At 43.5% G+C, this 12497-nt stretch overlaps 1 protein-coding gene across 1 annotated transcript; it reads left to right on the plus strand.

Moving 5' to 3' along the window:
• The first annotated feature begins 6312 nt into the window (after window positions 1-6312).
• SOCS3 (suppressor of cytokine signaling 3) lies at window positions 6313-10620 on the plus strand. The gene is made up of 2 exons (XM_073606913.1): window positions 6313-6466; window positions 9072-10620. The coding sequence occupies exon 2, from the start codon at window positions 9139-9141 to the stop codon at window positions 9736-9738; it is 600 nt and encodes a 199-aa protein (XP_073463014.1). The 5' UTR covers window positions 6313-6466; window positions 9072-9138; the 3' UTR covers window positions 9739-10620.
• The last annotated feature ends 1877 nt before the right edge of the window (window positions 10621-12497 follow it).

The raw sequence follows: 12497 nt of genomic DNA on the forward strand, positions 1-12497 counted from the left end.
ACCCCTCATCCTTGGCTCTGGAACCAGGACACCTTCCTTTCCTGCTTACCCCTTGTCCCGGCCCTGGAACCAGGAAACCTGCCTCTTCTGCTCACCCCTCATCCTTGCCCTGGAACCAGGGCGCCTGCCTCTCCTGCCCACCCCTTGTCCTGGCCCAGGAACCAGGGCATCTGCCTCTCCTGCCTACCCCTCATCCTGGCCCTGGAACCGGGACACCTGCCTCTCCTGCCCACCCCTCATCCTTGGCCCTGGAACCAGGACACATTCCTTTCCTGCTCACCCCTTGTCCCGGCCCTGGAACCGAGACACCTGCCTCTCCTGCCCACCCTTTGTCCTGGCCCTGGAACCAGGGCACTTGCCTCTCCTGCCCAGCCCTGGAACCAGGGCACCTGCCCTTCTTGCCTACCCCACATCCTGGCCCTGGAACTAGGGCACCTGCCTCTCCTGCCCACCCCTTGCTCTAGGTCGGAAACCAGGATACCTTCCCACCCCTTGTCCTGGCCCTGGAACCAGGACATCTGCCCCTCCTGCCCACCCCTCATTCTGGCCCTGGAACCAGAGCATCTGCCTTTCCTGCCCACCCCTCGTCCCGGCCCTGGAACCAGGACACCTGCCCCTCCTGCCCACCCCTCATCCTGGCCCTGGAACCAGGGAACCTGCCTCTCCTGCCCATGCCTTTTCCTGGCCCAGGAACCAGGACACCTGCCCCTCCTGCCCTCCCCTCATTCTGGCCCTGGAACCAGAACACCTGCCCCTCCTGCCCACCCATCATCCTGGCCCTGGAACCAGGACATCTGCCCCTCTTGCCCACACCTTGTCCCGGGCCCTGAAACCAAAGCACCTGCCTCTCCTGCCCATTCCTTGTCCCGGCCCTGGAACCAAGGCACCTGTCTCTCCTGCCCACCCTTTGTCCTGGACCGGGAACCAGGACACCTGCCCCTTCAACCCACCCCTCATCCTGGCCCTGGAACCAGGGCACCTGCCTCTCCTGCCCACCCCTTGTCCCGGCCCAGGAACCAGGACACCTGCCCCTCCTGCCCACCCCTTGTCCCAACCCTGGAACCTAGGCTTAGTCTAAATGGCTTTCTAAAGGAGATTGTATAATCAGGTTGTTTGGTGTATAGTCACCTTTAGTCTACATAGCTGATTGTATGATTTCCTTTAGATTCACCAACAACTATGTAGTGTAAGGGCCTGACTAATTGGATAAAATTTGATTGGATAGTTTCAGTAGGTCCTCATATTACATATTTGGTAAATCAAAAATGGATTGTATGGCCAGATTGTAACGTGTATGGTGAGCAATTTCTGTACAATCCTTACTATGTGTACCTATAGCTGCGCGTCCATTCAGTCCCCATTCAGTTCACCAGGCCCTTGTGCCAAGCAGTTGTCGGTAGATCTGAAGGAGATTGTACAATCAGATTGTATGGATGATGTATGGTCAGCTTTTGGTGGATCCAATGAGGAATCCATCTTATCACATGACAGGAAATGCGGCATGCCGGCGTCTCCCTCATCGAATATCGCACACCCCAGGAATGCGCAGCACCCCCCCGGCGCACTAACGTCATACCGACTATTTTTTAATATTTTTTTTTCCGTTTCTTCTTCATATTTCTTTCCTTTCGCTCATCTCAGGTTTATCTGAGGCCGTGCGTGACGCCGTCCCGCGTGAAGACACTGAGCCCCATTCATCGCCCCTCTCAGGGAAAAGTCTCCTCTGTCCTCTTCCAGTGCCAGAGCCGCCGCCGCCGCCGCTCTGCACGCCGCCCCAGGCACATGGTTTCCATTTCACCTGAAGAGGCCGCAGCTGTGTTTTCAAAGCCCTGATTCCCAGAAGAGGAGAGCGTGTTTGTGTAGTTACAGGAGGCCGGAGATCCGCGGCACGGGGACGCACAAGAGAAAAAAAAAATCATTACCAGCGCTGCGTTAACCCTGTCATGACACAGGCGCCTTAAAGCTGAACACCAGGCCAGCGCACACAGCCCCAAAAAAAATCTGCCTCTAGTAAATAGATGCATAGAAGTCTGCAGAGCATTGCACCCACATTCATCAAAAAATAAATAAATAAAAGTGCATTTGTTATATGAATGCATTGAAGCCTGCAGAGCATTGCACCCACATTCATCAAAAAATAAAATAAAAGTGCATTTGTTATATGAATGCATTGAAGCCTGCAGAGCATTGCACCCACATTCATCAAAAAAATAAAATAAAAGTGCATTTGTTATATGAATGCATTGAAGTCTGCAGAGCATTGCACCCACATTCATCAAAAAATAAATAAATAAAAGTGCATTTGTTATATGAATGCATAGAAGCCTGCAGAGCATTGCACCACAATCATCACACCCATATTAATTAAAAAAAAAAAAAAATGTGCATTTGTTATATGAATGCATTGAAGTCTGCAGAGCATCACACCCACATTCATCAAATAAAATAAAAAAATGTGCTTTAATTATATGAATGCATTGAAGCCTGCAGAGCATCACACCCGCATTCATCAAATAAAATAAAAAAATGTGCTTTAATTATATGAATGCATTGAAGCCTGCAGAGCATTGCACCACAATCATCACATCCGCATTCATCAAAAAAAAAAAAAAATGTGCATTTGTTATATAAATGCATTGAAGCCTGCAGAGCATTGCACCACAATCATCACACCCGTATTCATCAAAAAAAAAAAAAAAGTGCATTTGTTATATGAATGCATTGAAGCCTGCAGAGCATCACACCCACATTCATCAAATAAAATAAAAAATGTGCATGAATTATTTGAATGCATTGAAGCCTGCAGAGCATTGCACCACAATCATCACACCCGCATTTATCAAAAAAATAATAATAATGTGCATTTGTTATATGAATGCATTGAAGCCTGCAGAGCATCACACCCACATTCATCAAATAAGAAAAAAAAATGTGCATTTGTTATATGAATGCATTGAGGCCTGCAGAGCATTGCACCACAATCATAAAATAAGTAATCTGCCATTATCAAATGGATGCACTGAAGCCTGCAGAGCATCACACATTAATTCATCAAATTAAAAAAATAAATGTGCATTTGTTATATGAATGCATTGAAGCCTGCAGAGCATTGCACCACAATCATCACACCCGTCTTCATCAAATAAGAAAAAAAAAAGTGCTTTTGTTATATGAATGCATTGAGGCCTGCAGAGCATTGCACCACAATCATAAAATAAATAATCTGCCATTATCAAATGGTTGCACTGAAGCCTGCAGAGCATTACACCCACATTCATCAAATAAAAAAATCTGCATTTATTACATGAATGCATTGAAGGCTGCAGAGCATTGCACCCACATTTATGAAATAGGAAATGTGACGTTATTAAATGGAAGCATTGAAGCCGGCAGAGCATTGCACCCGCATTCATTTTAAGAAATCTGCTGTAACTAAAAAGAGGCATCAAAGCCTGCAGAGCATTGCACCCGCATTCATTTAAATAGGAAACCTGCCTTCATTAAATGAATGCATTGAAAACTGCAGAACATTGCACCCACATTCATAAGATTAGAAATTAACCGTTATCAAATAGATGCACTGAAGCCTGCAGAGCATTACTCCCACATTCATAACATAAGCGTGAAGAACATTGCACCCGCATTCATCAAATAAGAAATGTGCTGTTATCAAATGGATGCACTGAAGCCTGCAGAGCACTGCGCCCGCATTCAAAAAATAAAAAGCATGCCATTATAAAATGGATGCATTGAAGCCTGCAGAGCATTGCATCCAATAAAAAAAAAAATTCATAAAAAAAAAAAACAACTGTCAGTATTAAATGGATGCATTGAAGATGAATTTGTTATATGAATACATCGAAGCCTGCAGGACATTGCATTGGCGTTCATAAAATCAGAAGTCTGCCATTTATAAAAAGAGACATTGAAGCCTGCAGAGCATCGCACCCGCATTCATAAAATAAGAAATGTGACATAATAAATGGAGGCATTGAGGTCTGCAGAGCATTACACCCACATTCATTTTTTTTAAATGCCATTATTGAATGGATGCATTAAATACTGCAGAGCATTGCAACCTTCTGTAGGCACTGCTGTGTCACACATTTCACAGAGCCTGTCACAATTTGCCGTTAATAAAAAAGAGACGTTGAAGCCTGCAGAGCATTGCACCCACATTTATAAAATAATAAATGTGCTGCTATTTAATTGATGCATTGAAGCCTGCAGAGCATTGCGCCTGCATTCATAGAGTTAACAAATGTGCTTTTATTACATGAATGCATTGAAGCCTGCAGAGCATTGTACCCACATTTATAAAAGAAAAATGCTCTTATTAAATGGATGCATTGAATTCTGCAGAGCATTGTAACTGCCTGTGAGTAGGCCCACATTTCACAGAGCCTGCCTTTTGAGAGGAGGAGTTTCAGAAGGCAGAGTCAGCGCAGTAATCGGCAAGGTACCATGGGATATGTAGTCCTTAGAAAATGGAGGAGAAGCTGCAAAGCATGCTGGGAATCCAGGAAGTTGTGGAAAGAGCCTGGATTTCGCCCAGGCCACGCCCCAAACGCATTTCACTCCAACCCCCGGAGCTTAGTCATGTAGTTTTCTGCAGGCAGCCTGTAGTGGGTGTAGCATGCTAGGCCCCTCCCACAGATCTGCTCTCGTTCGTTGTGCAGGGTGACTGGTCTTGTCTCCGCCCCCTCTTGTAGTTTTCTGCAGGCAATTTGCAGTGGGTGGGGCCTGCTGAGCCCCTCCCACTGCTCTGCTCCCTCTCCTTGTGCAGGGTGACTGGTCTTGTCTCGTCCCCCTCCTGTAGTTTTCTGCAGGCAGCCTGTAGTGGGTGGAGCCTGCTGAGTCCCTCCCACTGCTCTGCTGTCTCTCCTTGTGCAGGGTGACTGGTCTTGTCTCCTCCCACTCCTGTAGTTTTCTGCAGGCAGCCTGTAGTGGGTGGAGCCTGCTGAGTCCCTCCCACAGCTCTTCTCTCTCTCTTTGTGCAGGGTGACAGGTCTTGTCTCCGCCCCCTCTCTAAACAGGATATATACAGCACAGTGATGATGTCACTGCTACTTTTGCAAGTTAATATCTGGGTTTGCAAAGTCTTTTGATGCACACAGAGTGGATTTATATACATTTAAATAAAGATTTTTGTGACTGATCAGCTGCCTGGAGTTTGCATGTTCTCCCTGTGCCTGCGTGGGTTTCCTCCGGGTACTCCGGTTTCCTCCCACACTCCAAAGACATGCTGGTAGGTGAATTAGATCCTGTCGAAAAAATTGGCCAAATATGTGTATGTTGTATGCGTATGTGTTTGTAAGCGCGTCGGGACCCCGCGGGGTAAAAGGACCGCGCTATACCGCAGACGGACACCGGCGGCAAAAGCGCCCTGAGGCCATTCAGTTCGCATAGGTAGCGCTATACAAGTCAATCCTTCATTCATTCAGCGGATCAGTTGCATTACTACCTACCCTGTTTCCCTGAAAATAAGACCTAGCGTGATTGTCGGTGATGGCTGCAATATAAGCCCCACCCCCCAAATAAGCCCTACCCTGAAAATAAGACCTACAAGGACTTTAACTAGGGCTTATTTGGGGGGTAGGGCTTATATTGCAGCCATCACCGACAATCACGCTAGGTCTTATTTTCGGGGAAACAGGGTATGGCGAGGGGTGGTGGAGGACATCTCCAGTGATTGGACAAGGTGTTCTCTATTCATCATATCTTATGTTTTTGCTTTTTTTTTTGTGTCTTTACAGGATTACCAATTATCCACCATTGCCAATGCCGGGGGGTGCTAAAACTTTGCTGGTCGCCATAAGAATCGGACGAAACACTCCGCCGCGTCTACGTCAACCAGCAAAGTTTCCAGCTGCCCAGCAAGGATACCCCAAGAGCCTGCGCAAGGAAAGCCGAACCATTTCGCGAACAGTCGATCGCCCTACCACCTCGCGATTTCCGCGCTCGTACTGCAAATACGCCCTCGCGGGAAGGATTCATTCCTGTAAAAGGAAATCTTTCGCCATATTCTCTGGTCGTCGAAGCGAAAACAATGATCGATCGGTCACGGTCAGCGTGTGTGTCCCCGCCATTCTTGGAAGGAAACCCCTTTTAGAGAATGGGAGACGCCTGAGCCGCAAGGCCTGCCAGGAATAGGGAGGATTTGGAAGGCTGCCGTCAGCAAGCTGTGTGTGTGTATGATACACAGCATTAAAATTACAGGAAGAACCTCTTCCAGGAATAGAGCCGCCTGTAAAGGGGGGGGAGGGGGGGGGGAGGAGAGGAGGGGGGGGGGGGAGGGGGGGGAGGAGCTTTTACTGTATAAGAACTGTGTGTGTGATCTCATGGAGTTACACACTGATTTTGTAAGTCGAAGAAGCACAACCTCGGATTATAATCTGCTCACACGGAATATTCAGCTATTTTTTTTACTGCCTTTGTCTTCATCCAGATACTGAAAATTCATCAGGTAAGGAACATGGAATCCTACAAATAATCCGGATTATTCTAAAGGGGGACAGGAAGATTTGCAGGCAAAAGTTTATCCTCTACAATGTAACAGAATGGCAAGGATAGAAATGTGTAACATTGTGCGAGAAACTTTAGGAACTTGGATTGGAAGAGAGAAAGAGACAAAGAAAGAATCAATATTATAGATCAATACAGATCAATACAGATTAGAAGAAAGAAAGATAAACAAATAGAAAGAATTCACTGCAAAGTTTATCCTTTACAATGTAACAGAATGGCAAGGATAGAAATATGCAACATTGTATCAGAAACTTTAGGAACTTGGAAGTCTTGAAAGAGAGAGAAAGAGGCAAAGAAAGAATAAATATTATAGATTAATACAGATTAGAAGAATGAAAAAAAAAAAAAAACAAATAGAATTCGCTGCAAAGTTTATCTTCTACAATGTAACAGAATGGCAAGGATAGAAATATGCAACATTGTATCAGAAACTTTAGGAACTTGTAAGTCTAGAGAAAGCGAGAGAAAGAGACAAAGAAAGAATAAATAGTATAGATAAATGCAGGAAAGATAAACAAATAGAAAGAATTCACTGCAAAGTTTATCATCTATAATGTATCAAAATTATATAACATAACATAAGAAACTTTACTAACTTTAATATTGCAAGTCTGGAGAGAGAGGGAAAGAAAAAAATATTATAGATTATAAAAAAAGAATGTGAGAGAGAGAGAGAGAAAGCAAAAAGAAATTAAAAAAAAGAATGAAAGAAAGACAAAATATTATAGATAATTAAGAAAGAAATGAAAGAAAGATAAACAAATAGAATTCACAGAAAAGTTTATCATCTACAATGTAACACAATGTCAATGGTATATCTGGAACATTGTACCAGAAACTCTACTAACTTTATATAACTCTATCAACTGATAAATAGGAAAGAAAGAATAAGAGAAAGCAAAATAAATAAAAAGAACAAAAGAAAAGATAAACAGAATTTGCAGCAAAGTTTATCATCTATAGTGTAACAAAATGGCAATTCTATAATATAACATTGTATCAGAAACTTCCAGAGTGTACTTTACTAACTTTACAGTGTAAGTCTAGAGCGAAAGAAAGAACAACGATACAAATTAGATAGAAAGAAGGAAAGAGAAAGAAAAAAAGCTTTGAGCAATGGGAGAGTTTTTCGGATGGTGCAAAGGTTACTGGTTGCTTGGGGCACTCATGGGGTAAGAGGAGTTTGCAGAGAGAGTTAAGTAAAACCCGGAATAATGTTATATTCATAGGAGCGGGGCGGAGAAATCTTCCATCTTCTAAGTGGGATCTTTCAGCTCTTTTGTTTCGAGATTCCTGCGCTTTTTTTTTTTTTTTTTTATGCCAAGATGGAAATGTTCAGACTTGCTTTTGCTGCCATGAGGGAGATGTAGGCTCAGCTTCCCACGGCATACCCAAGTGGACGGCACGCTGCATTCTTCCTGCCGAATGGTGCCATCTTCTATTGGTTACAATGGGCCCATGGAAAGCTTGAATACTAAATACCATCTGCAGAGTTGCTGAGCTCTCTGTTGAGGTTTTATGGGATTAAAGTCTTTGTGAAGGTGGAGTTGGTCTTAGACCCGGGGATATAATTAGAGGATTGATGACAGTCAGCCATTTCTGGTTTGCCTTATTTTTTTTATTTTTTTACTTCTTATTATACATTGTAGATAATGAATGCAATAGACATGCTGATTTTTGGAATCCTTCCTCATTGGTTGTTTCATTGGCATAGTCCGTTATGTGATGCACCGGCAGAGTTTTTGAGTTTCGTCTTCATTGACGCAGTCTATTACAGCGCACCAACATAGTGTTTGTTTTTTTTTCTTCATTGACGCATTCTGTTACAGCGCACCATCGTGGTGTTTGTTTTTTGTATTTATTGGCATAGTTATGAGGTGCACTGACATCCTTTTTCATTGGCGTAGTCCATTTTGTGGTCCACCGGCATAGTACTTAAGTTTTGTCTTTGTTGACGTAGTCTGTTACGGCACAGCAACATGGTGTTTGGTTTTTGTCTTCATTGGTGTAGTCCTTTATGAGATTCACTGACATCCTGCTTCATTGGTCTTTCATTGGCGTAGTCCATTACGTGGTGCACTGGCATAGTACTTGTGTTTTGTCTTCATTGGTGTTTGGTTTTTGTCTTCATTGGTGTAGTCCGTTATGGTGCACTAACATGGTGTTTGGTTTTTGTCTTCATTGGCATAGCTCATTATGAGGTGCGCTGACATCTTTCCCCATTGGTCTTTCATTGGCGTAGTCTGTGACTGGTGCACCGGCAAAGTACTTGAGTTTTGTCTTCATTGACGCAGTCTGTTACGGTGCAGCAACATGGTGTTTGGTTTTTGTCTTCATTGGCTTAGTCCGTTACGTGGTGCACTGATATAGTATTTGGGTTTTGTCTTCACTGGCATTGTCTATTATGGTGCACTAACATGGTGTTTTCTTTTTGTTTTTATTGGCGTAGTCTGTTATGCAATGCACTGTTTTTGTGTTTGCGTTTTATCTTTATTGTTTGTTACGATGAACTAACATGGTGTTTTTTTTTTTTTCCTCTGCAGGTCACAGCCATCGTGTCCACACAAGGGTTGGGCGCCCCAAGTTTTAGCCAAGCTGGCTCCCACCGTCATGGTCACGCAGAGCAAGTTCCCGACTATGAGCCGGGCGCTGGACTCTAGCCTGAGGCTCAAGACCTTCTCTTCTCGCAGCGAGTACAACCTGGTGCTGAGCGCGGTCCACAAACTTCAGGAGAGCGGATTTTACTGGAGTACGGTGACGGGAAGCCAGGCCAACCTGCTGCTCAGTCCGGAGCCCGCCGGCACCTTCCTGATCAGGGACAGCTCCGATAACCGCCACTTCTTCACTCTCAGTGTCAAAACCGAATCCGGCACCAAGAACTTGCGCATCCAGTGCGAACCGTGCGGCTTCTCCCTACAGACTGACCCGCGCAGCTCGCAACCCGTGCCGAGGTTCGACTGCGTGCTGAAACTCCTTCGGCACTACATGCCGGCCAAAGACTCCGCCAACAGCAACAGGCGCTGCTATTATATCTATTCTGGTGGCGAGCGTGTCCCGTTGCTTCTATCTAGGCCTCTGTCCTCCAGCGTCTCCTCGCTGCAGCACCTCTGCAGGAAAGCGGTCAATGGACAACTGGAAGGCTTCGAGGCTCGAGAACAGCTACCTCTGCCCATCAAAGACTTTCTCCAGGAATATGACTCTCCCGTATAGCCACAGAAGCCACAATGGAGGCAAAGAACCAAACCTGAGATAAAATGGAGAGGCCTGGGCTCCGAGCAGGACTACAACAAAATGGAGCATGAGTGGTATTCATGGAGGGAGTATCTCTGGGCACACGGATATCTTATGGGACTCTGTCCAATTGTTTTTCACCAAGTGCCTAAAGGTAGAGGACGATACTCAGGTGGATACTCAAGGACACCCAGAGACTGTAGAGACTGTGGACATTGCCCTCTGTTTACATTGCATGCTGGGTGTGAGACAAAAGAAAGGGGGGGGCTTATGTTGGGGTTCCGGACGTAAGCCTAGAACGGAACGTCTGACCTTCAGGGTATGTCCACAACAGTGAGATGGAAGTTTGTTATACTCTCACCTACGTAGCCTTAATTTGCTGCTGGGCTAACGGTCAGAGGGCGCGCACTGCAGGGCATTACCGGTATATGTGAAGAATATCCGCATTTGGCAGTGCGGGTACCGGACCCAACGCATGGAGACAATGCACAAGAAGCAGAAATTTCTGACCTCCAGCGCAATCAAGTTTTGCACAAAAGTGACTTGGCTCCTTCTTCTTCTTCCAGAAGGTTCTGACTAAAACTTCTAAAACGGACATGAAAAAAAAAAAAGAAAAATGGCAAAACTGAAGAAGTCACATGACTGGCAGACAATGGGAAGGACTCTCTTCGATCTATGCAGAATTTGATTTTTGCACAGGAGGCCATGGACCAGATAGAGAAGCCGGGGCGGAATGTGACCTCGCGGATGTTTACACGGTGTCCCCCACGGGTGACACAGACCACGGACATTTGCACTTATTTATATTTTACACATCCTGGTTATTTATAATAAAAAAATCCTATTTTTGAAAGAAAAAAATACTGTGAAGTTTCAGTGTGCGTGTGTTTATGTGTGGCTGGAGGTACAAAGTGTATAGAGCTTAGCCGGCCATAGACGGAGAGAATTTCTTTCCTGCGACCACGAATCCTACTAAACCGGCCGAGATTCGAACTGTCTATGGCAAACCTTGGCGCCCCAGATGTTTTGGGACTACATTTCCCAGGATGCTCATGCACTGTGCAGTGTAGTTGAGCACAATGCGAAATGTTGTTCCAAAACATCTTGGGTGCCAAGGTTCACCATGATTGGTCTATGGTCAGCTTTAGGGTTAGGGAAGGATTAGGACCTTGTCAGGGTGGCCTATTGGGGAGATTTTCCTTCACTTTCTGTCCCATAACAAAACAGGAAGTGAGAGGTGATCCCAGAAACTAGTGTCCCCATTGTAAGATTTGCCTTCTATTCCTGTCCTGGTGACAACAACCCAAAATTTGGGATTTTCTGTCACTCTCAGGACAAATAGAGAGGGTGAATCTCCCCAATGGGGGCACAGACAGCAGTAAAAAAAACTGACAGGGGTTCTAATCCTTCCCTACTCTATCCAAAATTAAAAAATATTAGCTTTAGTTAAACTTTGAATTCTATGAAACATCTTTTTGTGTTTTGTTTTTTTTTTTTAGTTCAGGATGGAGTGGGGAAGAATTTAAAACTCTTTACAGAGCCCGTTTTTTCTTTCTTTGTCCCATTAGAGAGATTTTCCTTCACTTCCTGTCCCGGGAAGTATCGGGGGACTAAAATAAAGTAAAGTTATTATATTTTTAATAAAGCATTTCAATATATATATAATGAAATACTTTATTAAAAATATAATAACTATATTTTATTTTAAAACATTTTTTACTGCTAATTTTACTTTAGTATTATTATTATCATAATTTTTATACATTTTGAATATATATATATATATATATATATATATATATATATACACAAAATATATGTTCATTTATATATAAAATAATAATAAGAATGATAAGAATAAAATATATATATATATATATATATATATATATATATATATATATATATATATATACATATACTTAAAATTTATAAAAATTATAATAGTAATACTAAAGTAAAGTTAGAGGTAAAAAAATATATATATATATAAAATACTTTTTCTAAAAGTATAATAACTTTATTATTATTTATTTACCTCGAACTTTACTTTAGTATTACCATTATCATTTTTATACATTTTAAATATATATATATATATATATATATATATATATATATATATATATATTACCATTAAAATATATATATATATAAAATCTAAATATCTAAATCTCCAGAATATATTCATAATAAATGAATATGCCCCCCCCCCCAAAGCCTGTATGGAAAACTCCTAGGAGATTGCTAAGGACGTTGCTAAGGCACTACCAGCTGTTGCTGCTTACCTTCACAGATGCTAAGCTCAGAGCTACTTCATTGGGGGAGAGAAAACGCATGTGAGGGGGTTTGAATTAGAGCAAGAGCGCCCTCCTGTGATGGTGGAGGTGAATAGCAACACCTAGGAGTCTCATAGCTACGTTCTAGGAGTTTTCCAGCCAGGGCGTTGCTAAGAGTCAACTGAGGTTCCTCATATGTGTTTTCTCTCCCTTCACTCAGTATTTCTAAGCTCAGCATTCGAGGGCTCCCTTTTTATCATGGTAAAGGTGAAGAGTAACAGCTGGGCTTCTCTTAGCAACATCCTAGCAACGTCCTGGGAGTTTTCCAGCCAGGACGTTGCTAAGAGACAACTGAGCTCCCCCATATGCGCCTTTTCTCCCCTCACTCAGTAGCTCTAAGCTCAGCATTCGAGAGCTCATTCCTGTGATGGTGAAGAGTAACAACTGGGCCTCTCTTAG

Source organism: Aquarana catesbeiana, linkage group LG12 (genome assembly GCF_042186555.1).
Source record: "Aquarana catesbeiana isolate 2022-GZ linkage group LG12, ASM4218655v1, whole genome shotgun sequence".
Classification (NCBI taxonomy): Eukaryota; Metazoa; Chordata; class Amphibia; order Anura; family Ranidae; genus Aquarana; species Aquarana catesbeiana.

What these genes read in the sequence shown, in the direction of transcription:
- SOCS3 (XM_073606913.1), top strand. Translation starts at nt 9,139, where the DNA reads ATGGTCACGCAGAGCAAGTTCCCGACTATGAGCCGGGCGCTGGACTCT.